Source organism: Balaenoptera borealis, assembly GCF_965194805.1.
Source record: "Balaenoptera borealis genome assembly, chromosome: 2".
Classification (NCBI taxonomy): Eukaryota; Metazoa; Chordata; class Mammalia; order Artiodactyla; family Balaenopteridae; genus Balaenoptera; species Balaenoptera borealis.
The window spans coordinates 118,951,038-118,966,668 of NC_138867.1; the positions used below are offsets into that span (position 1 = coordinate 118,951,038).

At 38.1% G+C, this 15,631-nt stretch overlaps 1 protein-coding gene across 2 annotated transcripts in view; it reads right to left on the reverse strand.

Annotated features, from left to right (window-relative positions):
• Positions 1-13,990, reverse strand: part of PFDN1 (prefoldin subunit 1) — a 62,594-nt gene extending 48,604 nt beyond the window's left edge. Inside the window, exons 1-2 of one of the 2 annotated variants that reach the window (XR_014241054.1) lie at positions 13,668-13,990; positions 10,964-11,130 (exon numbers count right to left, since the gene is read on the reverse strand). Coding sequence is in view for 1 of the 2 variants with exons in the window: in XM_082378721.1 (XP_082234847.1) it covers positions 10,964-11,130; positions 13,668-13,700 (200 nt within the window). In the remaining variant the exon portion in view is untranslated. The remainder of the gene's footprint in view (positions 1-10,963; positions 11,131-13,667) is intronic. The other variant, XM_082378721.1, reaches the window with a different exon arrangement.
• Positions 13,991-15,631: the final 1,641 nt, after the last annotated feature.

Consider the following 15,631-nt stretch of genomic DNA (forward strand, 5'->3'; position numbering starts at 1 on the left):
CGTGCCAGAGGAAAAATAAAGCCAAAAAACAGAGCATACAAGAGGCAAGTAGATGGGAGGTGGAAGTATGTATATACTACTTTTAAATAGGATGGTCATACCCAGCAATCCCATTACTGGGCATATAGCCAGAGAAAACCATAATTCAAAAAGACACATGCACCCCAATGTTCACTGCAGCACTATTTACAATAGCCAGGTCATGGAAGCAACCTAAATGCCCATCAACAGACGAATGGAGAAAGAAGATGTGGTACATATATACAATGGAATATTACTCAGCCATAAAAAGGAACAAAACTGGGTCATTTGTAGAGACGTGGATGGATCTAGAGACTGTCATACAGAGTGAAGTAAGTCAGAAAGAGAAAAATATCATATATTAATGCATATATGTGGAACATAGAAAAATGGTACAGATGAACCGGTTTGCAGGGCAGAAATAGACACACAGATGTAGAAAACAAACGTATGGACACCAAAGGCGGAAAGTGGGGGGGGGGGATGGTGGTGGTGAGATGAACTGGGAGATTGGGATTGACATATATACACTAATATGTATAAAACAGATAACTAATAAGAACCTGCTGTATAAAAAAATAAATAAAATTTAAATGATAAAAAAATAAACAGGGCTTCCCTGGTGGCACAGTGGTTAAGAATCCGCCTGCTAATGCAGGGGACAAAGGTTCGAGCCCTGGTCCAGGAAGATCCCACATGCCGTGGAGCAACTAAGCCCGTGCGCCACAACTACTGAGCCTGCGCTCTAGAGCCTGAGAGCCACAACTACTGAGCCCACGCGCCACAACTACTGAGGCCCGCACACCTAGAACCTGTGCTCTGCAATGAGAGAAGCCACCGCAATGAAAAGCCTGCACACCGCAAAGAAGAGTAGCCCCCACTCACCACAACTAGAGAAAAAGCCCGCGTGCAGCAACGAAGACCCAATGCAGCCAAAAATAAATAAATAAATAAATAAATAAATTTAAAATAAATAAATAAAATGAATAAATAAATAAGGTGGTCATAAAAGAGTGGATATATTGTATATGTATAACTGATTCACGTTTTCGTACAGCAGAAAGTAACACAACATTGTAAATCAACTATACTCCAATAAAAAAAGATTTTAATATATTAGTAAATAAATAAATAAATAAATAGGGTGGCCATGAAGGCCTCAATGCCTATTTAGTAAAGACCAGAAGGAAGAGAAGGTATAAGCCATACAGACATCTGGAAGAAGGTGGCTTCATTCAGAAAACCCAGAAAATACAAAAGCCCTTGTCTTTTTCTCTGATAAAATGTAAAAGTCATCTGAAGATTTTGACTAGAGTGATCTGAATTTTGTTTTAAAAGAGTCACTCTGGCTGCTCAGTTGAGAACAGCTATAAAGTGTAAGGATAGAAGCAGGGAGCCCAATTAGGAGGCAACTGCAATCCAATGATAGTTTAGACCAGGCTGGTAACAAGCAATGTTCAGATTCTGGGCAAAATTTAAAGATAGAGTCTTTGCTAATGGACTGAACGTAAGACTGAAAGAGAGGAGTCAAGGATGACTCCAAGGGACTTCCCCAGTGGTCCAGTGATAAAGAATCCGCCTTCCAACGCAGGGGACATGGGTTCGATCCCTGGTCAGGGAACTAAGATTCCACATGCCATGGGGCAACTAAGCCCACGCGCCGCAACTACTGAGCCCTCACACCTCAACTAGAGAACCTGCATGCCGCAAACTACAGAGCCCATGCACTCTGGAGCCCACGAGCCACAACTGGAGAGAAGCCCAAGCACTGCAATGAAGATCCCACGTGCCACAACTAATACCCAAGGCAGTCAAAAAAAAAAGGATGACTCCAAGATTTGAAAGAGCTGGAAGGATAGAAAAGCCATTTGTGGGACTTCCCTAGTGGTCCAGTGGGTAAGACTCCGCGCTCCCAATGCTGGGGGCCTGGGTTTGATCCCTGGTCGGGGAACTGGATCCCGTATGCCGCAATTAAGAATTTCGCATGTCACAACTAAAGATCCCGCATGCCACAACTAAAGATCCCACATGCCACAACGAAGATCCTGCATGCCGCAACTAAGACCCAGCATAGCCTAAATAAATAAATAAATAATAAATAAATAAATATTAAAATTGTTCCCCTCCCTCTAACCATCATTCCAACTGCCTTAAAAAAAAAAAAAAAAAAAAAAGAGAAAGAAAAGCCATTTGCTGAAATGAGAAAGACTGAAGGAGGAACTGGTTAATTTGTAACTAATGAGAATTTTATTTTGGTCAAGTCAGTTTTGAGATGCCTATTAGACCATCAAATGTAGATGTAAAGGAGGCAGGTGGATATATGCAAGTTGGGAGTTCAGGAAGGGTTCTAACCTAAGATAAAACTCTGGGAGTTGTCAGTATATAAAAAAGCATTTAAAGAGATAAGCCTGGATGAGATCACTAAGAAACTGAGTATATACAAGAAAAGAGAAAAAAATCCAAAGGCTGAGCTGAGCCCAAGATCAATCTAATATTTGGAAACGGGAAAGAAAAGGAAACAGTAAAGGAGACTGAGAAGGAATGGCCAGCGAAATAGGAGGAAAACCAAGAGGTGGTATCCTGGAAGCCACAGGAAGAAAGTGCATCAAGGAAAGAAAGATAAACTGGACTAAATGCTACTTACTGATAAGTCAAGTAAGATGAGGATTGGGAATTCACTATAATTATTTAAAAAATCATGGTCCCTTCAGGAACCCAATTCCATGTAAACATTCCTTGTTCTAGATGAGTAACTCACATACTGATAGGTTCAATCTGTACTAATTAAAAATCACTGTATATTTTTAAATCAAACTATTACTCTTGAAATAGAAACAGTAGTATGTTAATCTATTTTAAACATGACATTTATTTTTGGTCACTACTTGGTATTCTAAGTATTCTGGTAAATAATCACCTCTGATGTTTACCACTTTCACTCTGGTCTCATCAAACCCCAAACATTTCCACACATAAGCATCAAGCTATGCTACAACTTTTCCCAAGATGTGATCTTTATTTTACTAGTAGGTTAAAATATAACATTGGATAAACGAGAACCAATGGATAATAAAAAATTACTATCCAATGAGTACTGAAGGACCCAAACAGAATACTCTTGGTACAAAAGCAGAAAGTCACAGAGAAATATAAATATATTTTGGCACAGTGCAAAAGACTCAGACACACACATACAGGATGCATCTTGTGGTCCAAATCTTTTTACCCTGAGCCAAACAATGTAAAAGGCTTGGCTTAGGGCAGTCATGCTCTTATCTATTTAGAGATACATTTTCAGTACTGGGCTCCTGCTGCTGTGCAAATTTTGATATAAGAATATTCTAGTCCTCTTCAAAGCCAAAGGGATAGTGTCTTCCAAGTAATCTGGTCCATTTCAAGGTAACTGATCTTAGAACAAGAGTTGATAATGTGAGTTTCTGGCCAGAAAAATGAGATAACATTCTCCCAGACATGTCCATTCAAACCTGAAGTCTAAAATTAAAGTGGGTATACATTCTTCACAAAACCACAGGCACTAATGGTACATGCAACACACTGCAATCCTAATTATTCCATCTGGGCAAAGGATATTTGCAATTCACAGCAATTCCTGATAGAAGTAATGAGAAAGAAAAGAATACCAATAAGTCATTATCAAGTGTGTATTCGTGTATATGGACTGACTCTTACCTTTTAAGTCAATATTTTTTCTGAGTTCCTTTTGGGTGTTTCATTAAGCAGACTATGTCCCTTGACATGAACATGTCAGTCCTCCCTCAAACAGATTAGATAGCAAGTTGTTCCTAAATTTGCCACTATGAGATAAGTGGCAGCTAAAATCACAAAATTCTTGGTACAGCTTAAAATTGATTGTTTTTCACTTCAGAGAAATTCAGCCAGAGTTAAGTCAGTTACAGCACCCAAATCCCCAATGACAAAGTAACAAAGCTCAAGATTACTGCTACCTTTATTTTTATTTACATAGGAACAACAAGGTAATTTTTTTCACCCTTCCCTCAGTTAAACTACATTAATTCTTGCTTATCACCAATTGGAATACACTGCACTATCCTCTTGTGTTGTTGATTAATTGCTACTTTCATGCAACAAAAGCAGATCAAAAAAAAAAATGTCAGGCCTTTTGATGTCAGGAAATGCACAAGGAAACTCCTCCAAGTAATGGTAACAAAATGAATCAATTACATTTAAACAAGTTCTAGCCTAAACTAAGCAACCCTACAACAGACACATTAAATAAAAATTTTATTTCAGCATGTTTGTATATCCCAAGGTAAGTGTAACAGACTTCTTTTTCTTTTCTTATAATAAACTCCTAATTGACACATTTTTGAAATTAATTTCCTGTGTTTCAGTGAGATTGTTTGGATTCTGGAGAACATGGGAGGGCAAGAAGGGAAAGAATTATTAACAGTATTCTTCTGCAGAAGAAAAATGGCTATGTAATTCCTACGCAAATGTTTGTTAACTTCCCCTGCCATAAAACCAGTGATGTCATTCTACACAGCAGTAAGCACAGTTATAACGAACACCGAGTTTTTAAATCACTGACAGCTTACAGAAATTAAGAATATTACTCAAAAATCTCCTCTCCCTAGAGTACCACACCTGTGGAAGAGGAGACTATGCCCAGCTGGGGTTATATACATACTCAGCATCAACAAAACTGAAGTCATTTTTCCCTGCACAACAGGAAAAGTTGTTTTTTTCCCCCTTAGGACTCTGAGCAATGAAAGCCATGACTTTATATGGCTCTGTATAAAAACACAAGAAGGCTGGATCACATTCTATTAGGAAAAGCAGCTCAACATCAAAACTCCTCTTCCTTTAAAATAAAACCTAAAAAAATGACTAAGAAAATTTCTTCCTACCTTTGAAAATTATTTTATCTTTGCTTCATTTTCTCTACTGTAAACTACAGATTAATACTTTCAAAGAGAGTATAAGGAGCTTATAAATTCGAATTTGCTGTGTGGCTCTCACACCAAAAGTAGTCTGCATTTTTTTTTCTCCTACAGTAAGCATTAAATAAAATATCTAAACTTGGTTCTAGTGAGAAAAACAATATAAACCATTATTACTATAGTATCAATAATACTTAATATTTACTACACCAAGATTTGTTGTTTATTAGGAATGAAATATAGTACAACTATATCTTCAGCTTTAAAATTACCTCGAGGGGCTTCCCTGGTGGCGCAGTGGTTAGGAATCTGCCTGCCAATGCAAGGGACAAGGGTTCGAGCCCTGGTCCGGGAAGATCCCACATGCTGCAGAGCAAATAAGCCCGTGTGCCACAACTACTGAGCCTGCACTCTAGAGCTCGCCAGCCACAACAACTGAAGCCCGCAGGCCTAGAGCCTGTGCTCCGCAACGAGAAGCCACAGCAATGAGAAGCCCAAGCACCGCAATGAAGAGTAGCCCAAGCACCGCAATGAAGAGTAGCCCCCACTCGCCGCAACTAGAGAAAGCCCGCGTGCAGCAACAAAGACCCAACACAGCCAAAAATAAATAAAATAAAAATTTTTTTAAATTTTAAAAATTGTAAATAAATAAAATTAAAATGACCTTGAATTGACTGGAATACCAACTCTACATCAACATGAAATTGTAAAATGGTTGCAAAACTTGAGGTAGCATGATTTTACATACCCCTTTTGATTAATATTTAACATAACTAAACCTAGAGCAACTGCAAATGTTTCATCTTGGCTTTTCTAAATGTCACAACTCAAATTACAAGTCAACATTCAAATTAACAATTAAAATCACAACAAAACCAACATAACATTTTAAACAAAGGGCAGTTCAACCAAACTGTCACAAAGAGTTCAGATTTCTACATCCTAATCAGCTGAAAAGTTGCTCGATTATTTAGATTTTTTTAAAAATTTTGTTACCTATCAGAAATATACCTACTGTTTTCATTTTCTACCTGTGCCACATTTATCTTAAGTTTTATACTTCTGGATCTTTCAACCATTAGAGATCAACCATCAAATTACTTCAAGAAGTAGAAATAGCAACACTGCTCCCGAACAGCAATTTCTGCATTGCTAGACACTTATCTAGTTGGTAGATTTATACCATTGTTCATTCTTAGTTCCTTAAATGTAAAAAAATATCCACAGAATGGTGGCATACCTCTAAATTAGTTTAAATATGGTACAAAGTTATTTTTAGTTAGGTTCAAGTTTTAAAAAGGCACTAATCATTCTTCTCAAAGGCTAATCTACTCAAGTTCCTCCCATATTAAAATAATAAAAAGCCCCAAACATTTCCACACATAAGCATCAAGCTATGCTACAACTTTTGGAAAGAAGAAATGTTATTTATGTAATGTTCAAGCACAAGGATATTAGAATAATGGACCTAATATCAAATCAGGGTCTGGATCATACCTATTGTTAATAAAAATAAATTTGACCTTTATTCTGATGATGGGCCTTTCAAACACCAGCATGACTAAATGTCATTTATGTGTTCTTTCAAATGTAATTCTAATTTTTAAAAATACTCTTATCTTCTACTATGCAAAGGAAAAAGGAAGAAAACTCCCATAAACGATTACAAGCTGGTTCTTATACATGAAAAAAAAAATACAAGAAACATTCATGTAATATTTATTTGAGATCTGTTCCCTCCTTGCATGCTAGAAAGATGAAGACAAACACTTCCAACTATTCAGACAGATCATTCCACAGTTGTAACTTTCATCATAGTTCTTAAAGCGGTATGGTGAGGTCAGCTCACAAACAGCTTAAGTAGCAAAACTAGAAATTGGTGGTAGTAGTATCAGGCTACATAACAGCCTCTCCAAAGAATATGAAGTAAGAGAACTAAAATGTGCTGGCAACATGCCAAGAGACTGGATAGAATATAGCTTTGAGCAATGAATATGCAGAGCTTACAGTATATAGCAATTCATCATCTCTTACCCTGTAGCTTGATTTTCCTTGTTTTAAACCAAAAATAGCCATATATAAGGGGTATTTAACAGTACCAGTTTTCTCCATGCTTAATGACTGGGAAAGGCATCTGGGCTTGAAATGACTTGGTAACCTAAATACACACCCTAAAATGAAAAATCTGGCTTCCATCCTATGTGAGGATGAGTAAGGTAAAATATACAATTGTATTGATATTATTCTGCACAGAATAGCTTTTATTCTCCAAAAATTATACTGCCCTCAGCATAATCCTAAGGCTTGGGTTTTTCTATATTGTCAGTTCTATCTCTGCAACTGGTTGACATGTAGAATTTGTCAACCTTCTCAACAGATTTAATAAAGAATTAATTCTGTCAGATCAAAGGACATAATTTTGGTCAGAAACAATTCCTTTGACCTTAGTCAAAATATATGTTACTTTTAAAATTTCACCTTTATTGAATCATATATTTTAAAAGCATAATAAACTCCAATTCTTAAGTCTCTGACACTTCCTAAACATTTTCTTTCTAAAGAACCAAAAGAAAATGTGGTTATTTTAGGCGAGAGAATCATATACAATTCAAATCCACACGCATTTAACACCTATTTTGTGCCAGACATTATACTGAGAACTGAGGAAACAAAGATAAATATGTATATGGTCTCACAGAGCTGACAATCTAGTTGGGAAAACCAGACCATTTCAAACTCAATCAAGTTCTGCCCCCTACCCTCATACTGCCACCCACGTGCTCTACTAGCTAGAGGAACAAAAGCTCTGGTATCCTCCAGGAAAGTGTAAGTAAATCTGCCAGGCAAGATGAAAAAATCTTCAGAGAAGATAAGCTACATCTTGAAAGATGAGAATTTCACAAGGGAAAGTGGGATACTGCAGGCCAAGAAGGACAGAAGGAGCAAAATCAAGAAAGCACAAAAACATGGCATGCGTGAGGAAACCCATGTGGCAAGGGTAGGGATAACAATTTTGGGTACATGTGCTACTACTCTTCTACCCTCAGCCCATGACAGACCTCACTGATCAATTAAAGCATGTTTAAGTCCACATGAGACTCAAACTCCTTCTCAACAGATAACTCAAAACCAATGGAAGGAGGCAAGTCCATGAGATGAAATTTATGTGCTATCCTCAGCCTGGGAAGAGAAAGTGGTGGGATTTGAGGCTAGAAGGGTAAATTAAGAACAGATTATGAATGACCGTGAATGCTAGGCGAACAAGTTTAGATTTTATTTCGTGGGCAACCAAGGGTGAACAGAGGATTTTATGAGAAATAATGACATGATCAACTCTGGCAGATGTCTGGCAGATGTGTGAAGAAAGCTTTTGGACCAACAGAATAAAGGCAGAAAGAACAGTTTAAGAAGCTATACCTTCGGGACTTCCCTGGTGGCGCAGTAGTTAAGACTCCATGCTCCCAATGCAGGGGGCCCAGGTTCAATCCCTGGTCAGGGAACTAGATCCCACATGCAAGCCGCGACTGAGAGTTCGCATGCCATAACTAAGGAGCCCACTGGCCGCAACTAAGGAGCACACGTGCCACAACTAAAGGAGCCCTTGAGCCGCAACTAAGGAGCCTGCCTGCCGCAACTAAGACCCGGCACAACCAAATAAATAAATTAAATAAATATTAAAAAGAAGAAAGAAGCTATAGCTTCTCAGTCCAGGCAAGACACAATGAAGCTTGCCTTCTTAGTCCAGGCAAGATGCAATGAGGCCTGAATTTCAGCAATGGCAAAAATCTATTGCAGGTTCTAAAACAAAAATGTAATGTTTTAGATTTCATAATTCTTGGTGCCTTTTTTTTTTTTTTTATAACTTTATTTATTTATTTTTGGCTGCATTGGGTCTTCGTTGCTGCGCACCAGTTTTTCTCTAGTTGCGGCGAACAGGGGCTACTCTTCATTGCAGTGCGCGGGCTCCTCACTGCGGTGGCTTCTCTTGTTGCGGAGCATAGGCTCTAGGCGCGCGGGCTTCAGTAGTTGTGGCACGCCAGCTCAGTAGTTGTGGCTCATGGGCTCTAGAGCACAGGCTCAGTAGTTGTGGCACACGGGCTTAGTTGCTCCATGGCATGTGGGATCTTCCCAGACTGGGCTCGAACCTGTAACCCCTGCATTGGCAGGCGGATTCTTAACCACTGAGCCACCAGGGAAGCTCCTAATTCTTGGTTTTAAAACAAGTTTGAGAAAAATTAGTATTCTAATTAGAATTCCCTAATAATACTCAAAAAGGAAAAGAAAAGACAAATTAAGGTAAACACTAGAATTAAAGAAGTGAATCACAATTCAAAATTACTCAAGACTATAAATCCAGAAATAGATATTTCAGGTTTAGCATCAAGAAAGAGAACATCCTCATGACCAGACTAATACTCAGCAAGTCTTTTCTTCCTGAGGGCACTAATACTCTAGCCAACAACAAACACTACTTACCTTACATGCCCTTACAAATCCCAGTGAGATGCAGAAAGAACAAAAGTCAAATTTAAAACCATATCTCAGCCTTTAAACTCTAAAATTCTTTGTGAATACAACCCATATGTAGCACTTTGGGCAGAATGCAAAAAAAGCAACTTCCTATCATTTCTGCAGAATGTTTAATAAATGAAAGTATTCTAATTAAAAATTAAAACTTCACTGTAGATCAAAAGGCCAAAGAGAAAGTTCTTCTGTTTTGGAAAAAGAAATTCTTTAGCTGTTGCAAACAAAGGCTAATGTAATGATGTGAAATCCAGGTGCAACATATCAACAAGCATGCTAGAAAAGTTAGCATTACTGTTTTAAGACCTAAGGGTATTCAAACTAAAGATAAAATTATCCTGTAGTGAATGCCAACAATGCACTTCATACTACATAGACACATATTCAAGGGTTCTACTTTGTTCTCATCCCAATTCTTTTGTGTCCCAGTAACAAACTCTCAAATTGGGATTATCTTCCTTTTAAAACAAGCTAAAATGAAAAACATGAACTCCAGCAATAAAATTTATTCTGTGGTAATTGTTTATTCTGAGAAAGCAAATCAGATGAACAGTTTATCATCATCAATCTCTTTTCCAGAAAGATATGGATTAGCTAGTCATGAGCAGGGTCTATTTCTCATGATGTCATTCTAAAGTCATCACTAAATGTTACACATGCCATGCTTCCTTCAAATCAATCACAAAACAAGTCATCCTAGACTGAGGTCAAATTCCTTTCCAACTAAAAGAGCTCCAAACTTAAGTAATGGTCCACTTACTAAGTAATACTCAGAGACCAAATTCCAGAAAAACCCTCCTCCTGTACCTCCCCCACCTAAAAAAAAAAAAAAAAAAAAATTAGTCTCCTTTTAGCTCAGTGTAATGGAATGTGACCTGTAGTTAAGGGGTTTTCCATTCCTATTTACTGCTTAGAGAACATGAAGCAGATCTATTCTCTCTCAGAAGGGTAATGTATTTTTTAAAAAGTGAAGTGTAGGGGGTTAATCATAATTAGAACAAACAAAAGGTAAGGTGATTTATTAGATTTCTCATGTTTGACAGAATGAGTACATTTAAATCACAACTGAATGTTTATTTTTATTTTACAACCTGATCAGACATCTAAAAGATTTATGATTTGTGTGACTACTAATAACTAGGTAGGGAAGGGGAGGTTAAAACTACAACTACTTAAATAAATCTTCACACATGAAACTACTATAAACATCTTTTCACAACAAATCATATCTTTATCATTGAAGTTACACACTTAAGTACCTAAGCATAGAGAGAAGAACAGGGAATAAATATTTTTAAAATGTACTTCACAGTTTAAAATTAAACACATCTATCTAGAGTTCAGTTTCTCATTTTTAAAAAAAAGAAGATATTTGACTAGATGATCTTTAAAGCTACTATGATACTTTAACACAAGTTGTAAAGTGAACAAATTCTATGATTTAATTCAGACAAACCTCTTTCAAGATAACCCCCTTAAGGATATACTTTACTTACATTCTTCCTACACCTTCATACATGTTAGTCTCATCTACCAAAGTCATAATCTCTGTATCTGTAAGATGTGCATGCTTTTTCGTTCTGTTTAGCTGTTCAATCTGTATGTCTGCAAGCTTCACCTTCTGTTGAGTGTCAATAACTTTGGCTTGAAGCTCTGTGAAGGCCTAAAAAATAAGTCCGTGATTTAGTAGGTGCAACATTTTACAGGAAACATTTAAGTCAAATCTAAATATATTAAAATAAAGTCTGCTAACCAGAGACAAAGCTGTGAAATTTACCACGCAAACATCAATAAAAATCAATATAACTGTAAACAATCAAGCCACTATGCTAAATACATTTGACTCTTGAACAATTCGGTGATTAGGGGCACTGACCCTCCGTGCAATTGAAAATCCAAGTATAATTTATAGGTGGCAGTTCCTATACAGCAGTTCCTCTGTATCCTTGGTTCTAAATCTGTGGATTCAACCAACTACACATCGTGTAGTACTCTAGTATTTTCTATTTTTAAAAATCTGCATACAACTGGATCCCCGCAGTTCAAACCAGTGTTGTTCAAGGGTCAACTGTACTGAATTTACTCAGTCCTCAGAAGATGCAACCTATATGAAGCAGAACAAAGGTAAATAATAACCATATCAAGTAGCAGGTATCCAAGGAGTAATAAAAGCACTAAATGCAACAGTCAGAGGATGAAACCCAGAGATCCAAAACAAGAAACATAAATGTAACAACTCACTACATCTGTATTACACAACTAGGTGTAAAGTACTTTCCCACATTTGTTTGAAGTATTAACATGTGAATATTAATATGAGAATACTGACAGATATAATAAATGTCTCATTTACTCTTTTCAATAATCCTGAGTTAGGGATGGCAGTTTCACCACCACAGTTTACAAATTAACTATGTTTTAAAGAGATATAAATGACTTGCACAGGGCTGAACAACTACTAGGTGGAAAAGCAAGTACTTAAATCCATTTCTTCTGACCTCTAGTTCAGGAATCTTTCTATTCTACTATCTACAGTAATATTCAGAAAATGAATATTTTAAGAGAAAGACAAAAAGAATTTCAAAGCATTGGTAGAAGAACTGCATCATGATCTTCATACGCACATACCAAGCCAAACTTGACACTTGAGTACCCTTACTCAAAGATAAAAGGTTCTTGGATACTCATGAAGTGCCTAGAATGACTTTCACATGCTCTCAAATTTATGCCTTAATAATAACATTTGCGGCTGCAATACACAGCAAAAGCTACTACTTAATTTTTATTCTCACTTTGTTCTCACCTACTAGTAAGGTTTCAAAAGATTCATTTTGGGGGAGAGGAAGTGCCTGAAGTTTCCTAATAGTCTCCACCTGCCGCCACCCCCGCCCCCGCCCAAAAAAAACCTTATAAAGATATTAGAAGACCTTTAAACAAGTTTTTTTTTCAGTTAATTTCATTGGTTGTCAAAACTACCCAATTTAAGTCTGTAATCATTTTCTCAGTTTGCATTCACTGTCCACAGGTTTCCTAGCAACAAATTCAAATAATACTGAGGGGTAAGTCCATTCACAGCTGTACTCTATTGTTAGCTCTTTCACTAAACCCTAACTTAAATTTGAACTTTTAACAGAAAAAAAAGGTAAACTTTTATAACATTTTAAGACACAGTTTGCTAAGGAAGCTAGTATATTGTTAATGCTAAGATATTACAGCACTAGAGACCACATAAGGACTAAAGGTACAAGTTTCAAACAAGAAGCAAGACACACACACACATAAATCCTCAGAGCAATAATAAACAGCTTCATTTATTAGGTGGAAAAGCTATTTCAGCTGTCCTATTTCTTATGCAGAGGTTGACCAGGAGACAGCCTTAAGTAAGATTTGCTCTTCTAATGAACCTAAACTGATGGTCAAAAGGTGGGAAGTAAGGCAGAGAATACTGGATTCTAGTCCCAACCTTGGTCTGAGTCTTTTCTGAAACTGTTTCCTTTTCTAGAAAAGTATAGGTTTAAAGTAGGTCAAGTCTAGGAATCCCGACAACTCTTAAGCTGCGAAAACGTTCCTGAGTAACAACACATTTATAGGCAATTGTTTGAAAAGAGAAACCCAATTCCTTCTGATACCGATTTTATCTGGAAAACTTTCTTTTTTGACAAGTCTTTAAAAACGGGGGCGGGGGGGGAGCTGAGACCAAAGCCCTAAGATGAACACTGCTATGAGATATACCTAACTGAACCGTATGTAGCGACCTTACAAGGTATGGGATTGAAGAAGTGGCCTAAAAACACAGGTTGGACTTGGATTTTTTCAAAGCAAATTAGAATGCAGAATTAGATGCCTCAGCTCGGGCAGCCGTCTCAAAGGGCTCCAGCTGGAAACGCTCACTTCAGGCCTCACTATGGAACTGAAAACTCCAAGCTCAACGAAAGGTCTCTGGAACTCGGAACAAGGGAACAGAACAGCTATCGGCCCATCAGACTTAACCAGGCCCAGCGCAACCGGCTCTTACCCAGCAAAGAGCAGCTCGCCCCCGACTCCAACCTAAAGAGACCCTGTCCCGCCTTAGGACTCTGGGAAACCATTCCCCATTTCCCTGGAGCCTTCCGCAGGACTCGAGTCTCACTCGATATTCTTGTCCACAGTCCCCTTAGCTCCCAAAGAAAAAGTCTCTGCCTGCTCAAGACCCTCTTTTACCTTCTTCAACTCCAAATCCACGGGGGCCGCCATCTTGCTTCACTCCTGCGCCTGCGCAGTGGGAGAAAGCCGGAAAGAGGATGGGGGAAGGGCGCTCCTTGAAGGTTTGATTTCCCCCCTTCCTTCTGCGCCTGCGCATGAGTCTGGCTGATCGGTTTTCCGACCTTCGCCAGCGCTGGCAACCCCTGAAATATCCAGGATTCCGATTCAGAGTGCATCTTCCTCACGTGACCTATAGGCCTGCCCTGTTTCTCCACATCCTTCCAAACACAGCACAACGCGCAGATTTCGTGTATGGGTTTAAGCATTTTGACAAATAGCTTAATTTGTGCTGCTAAATTGAGATGTATGTAGATCAGGCCAAAACCCCTTAAGTCATTCATGCTTTCGGCGAGTCCCTGTGCTGTCAGGCATGAGAGAGTCAGCCTGCGAGCTTCAGGCATGGCAGTGTGGAGAAGACCAGAAGGCTTAGTTGAAGTGTTCTCGCAAAGAACGTATTTCTACTGAACGCTCCTGGAAGACCTTCTAGACATAGTGGTTCTCATGAGAGGCCACATTAGTTTGTTTTTAAAAAAAAAACAAACAGATTCTCTGATCCTCATCCCAAACTTAATTACTTAGAGTCTTTGCGATGGGGCCCAGAAATTTGCGCTTTTGCAAACTCCCCTTATGACCTGGTGCAAGTGGTCTGCAAACCACATTTTGAGAATCTGCTATAAAGTACCTGGTGTTTGAACCAGAAGAGTGACTAGTAATTGGACTTTTGGACGTGAAAGAAATATATGTCTTACCTACTCTAAAAATCTGTGGGGGAGAAGAAAGGGCAGGGAATTTGGAACTAGATAGATCTGTATTCAAGGTTTGGTCTACCTTGAGCCTAGGTATGTCTGGTTCCTATACTAGTTGTATAGCAATAGAGTTTGTCTCCTCATTTAATATGAGAATAACCCTAACAGGGTTATTCTGAGGAATAAATAAGATCAGGATGAAAAGCTCCGAGCATAACACAATGCACACAGTAGGTACACGATAAATAGTTGTAGTTAAGTTCATGTAGTTAGCATTGTTGTGTTTGTCTTTCAAGGTCCAGCAAATGGGCCACATCCTCCTTTACATATTTTTTTATTTTTTACATCACTCATCACACAGACCATAAATAATCTCTCTTCAGACTCTCAAGACTACATCTATTCCTTTTTCAAGGCGCTTTCTATCTTAAACAAATTTTTTTTCGTATTAGACTTACTAGCAATCCAAGTGTCCATCAGTGAATGAATGTATAAACAAAATGTGGTATATATCAGGGGTCCCCAACCCCCGGGCCGAGGACCAAGCAAAGCTTCATCTGCCTCTCCCCATCGCTCACATGACTGCCTGAACCATCCCCCCACCCCACCCCACCCAGTCCGTGGAAAAATTGTCTTCCATGAAACCAGTCCCTGGTGCCAAAAATGTTGGGGACCGCTGGTATATACATAAAATGGAATAGCATTCAGCCTTTAAAAGGAATGAAATTCTAATCCTACTTAGAATTCTAATGCTACAACACGGATGAACCTTGAGGACATACACTAAGTGAAATAAACCAGTCACAAAAAGACAAATGCCGTATGATACCATTTATATGAGGGACTTAGAGTAGTCAAAATCATAAAGACAGAAAGTAGAATGGTGTTGCCAGGAGCCAGGGGGAAGGGACAGAAAGGGGTATTCTTGTTTAATAGGCATAGAGTTTCAGTTTTACAAGATGAAAAGAGTTCTGGAGATGGAAAGTGGTGATGGTAACACAACATTATGAATGTTTTTAATACCACTGAACTGTACACTTAAAAATGATTACAATAGTAAATGTTATATTATGTATATTTCACCACATTAAACAAATGAAAAAATGTATTTGTTCTTCTTTCAAATCTACATGTTCTTTTCTTTTTCATAATGATATGCAGTGATATGTTCTTGCC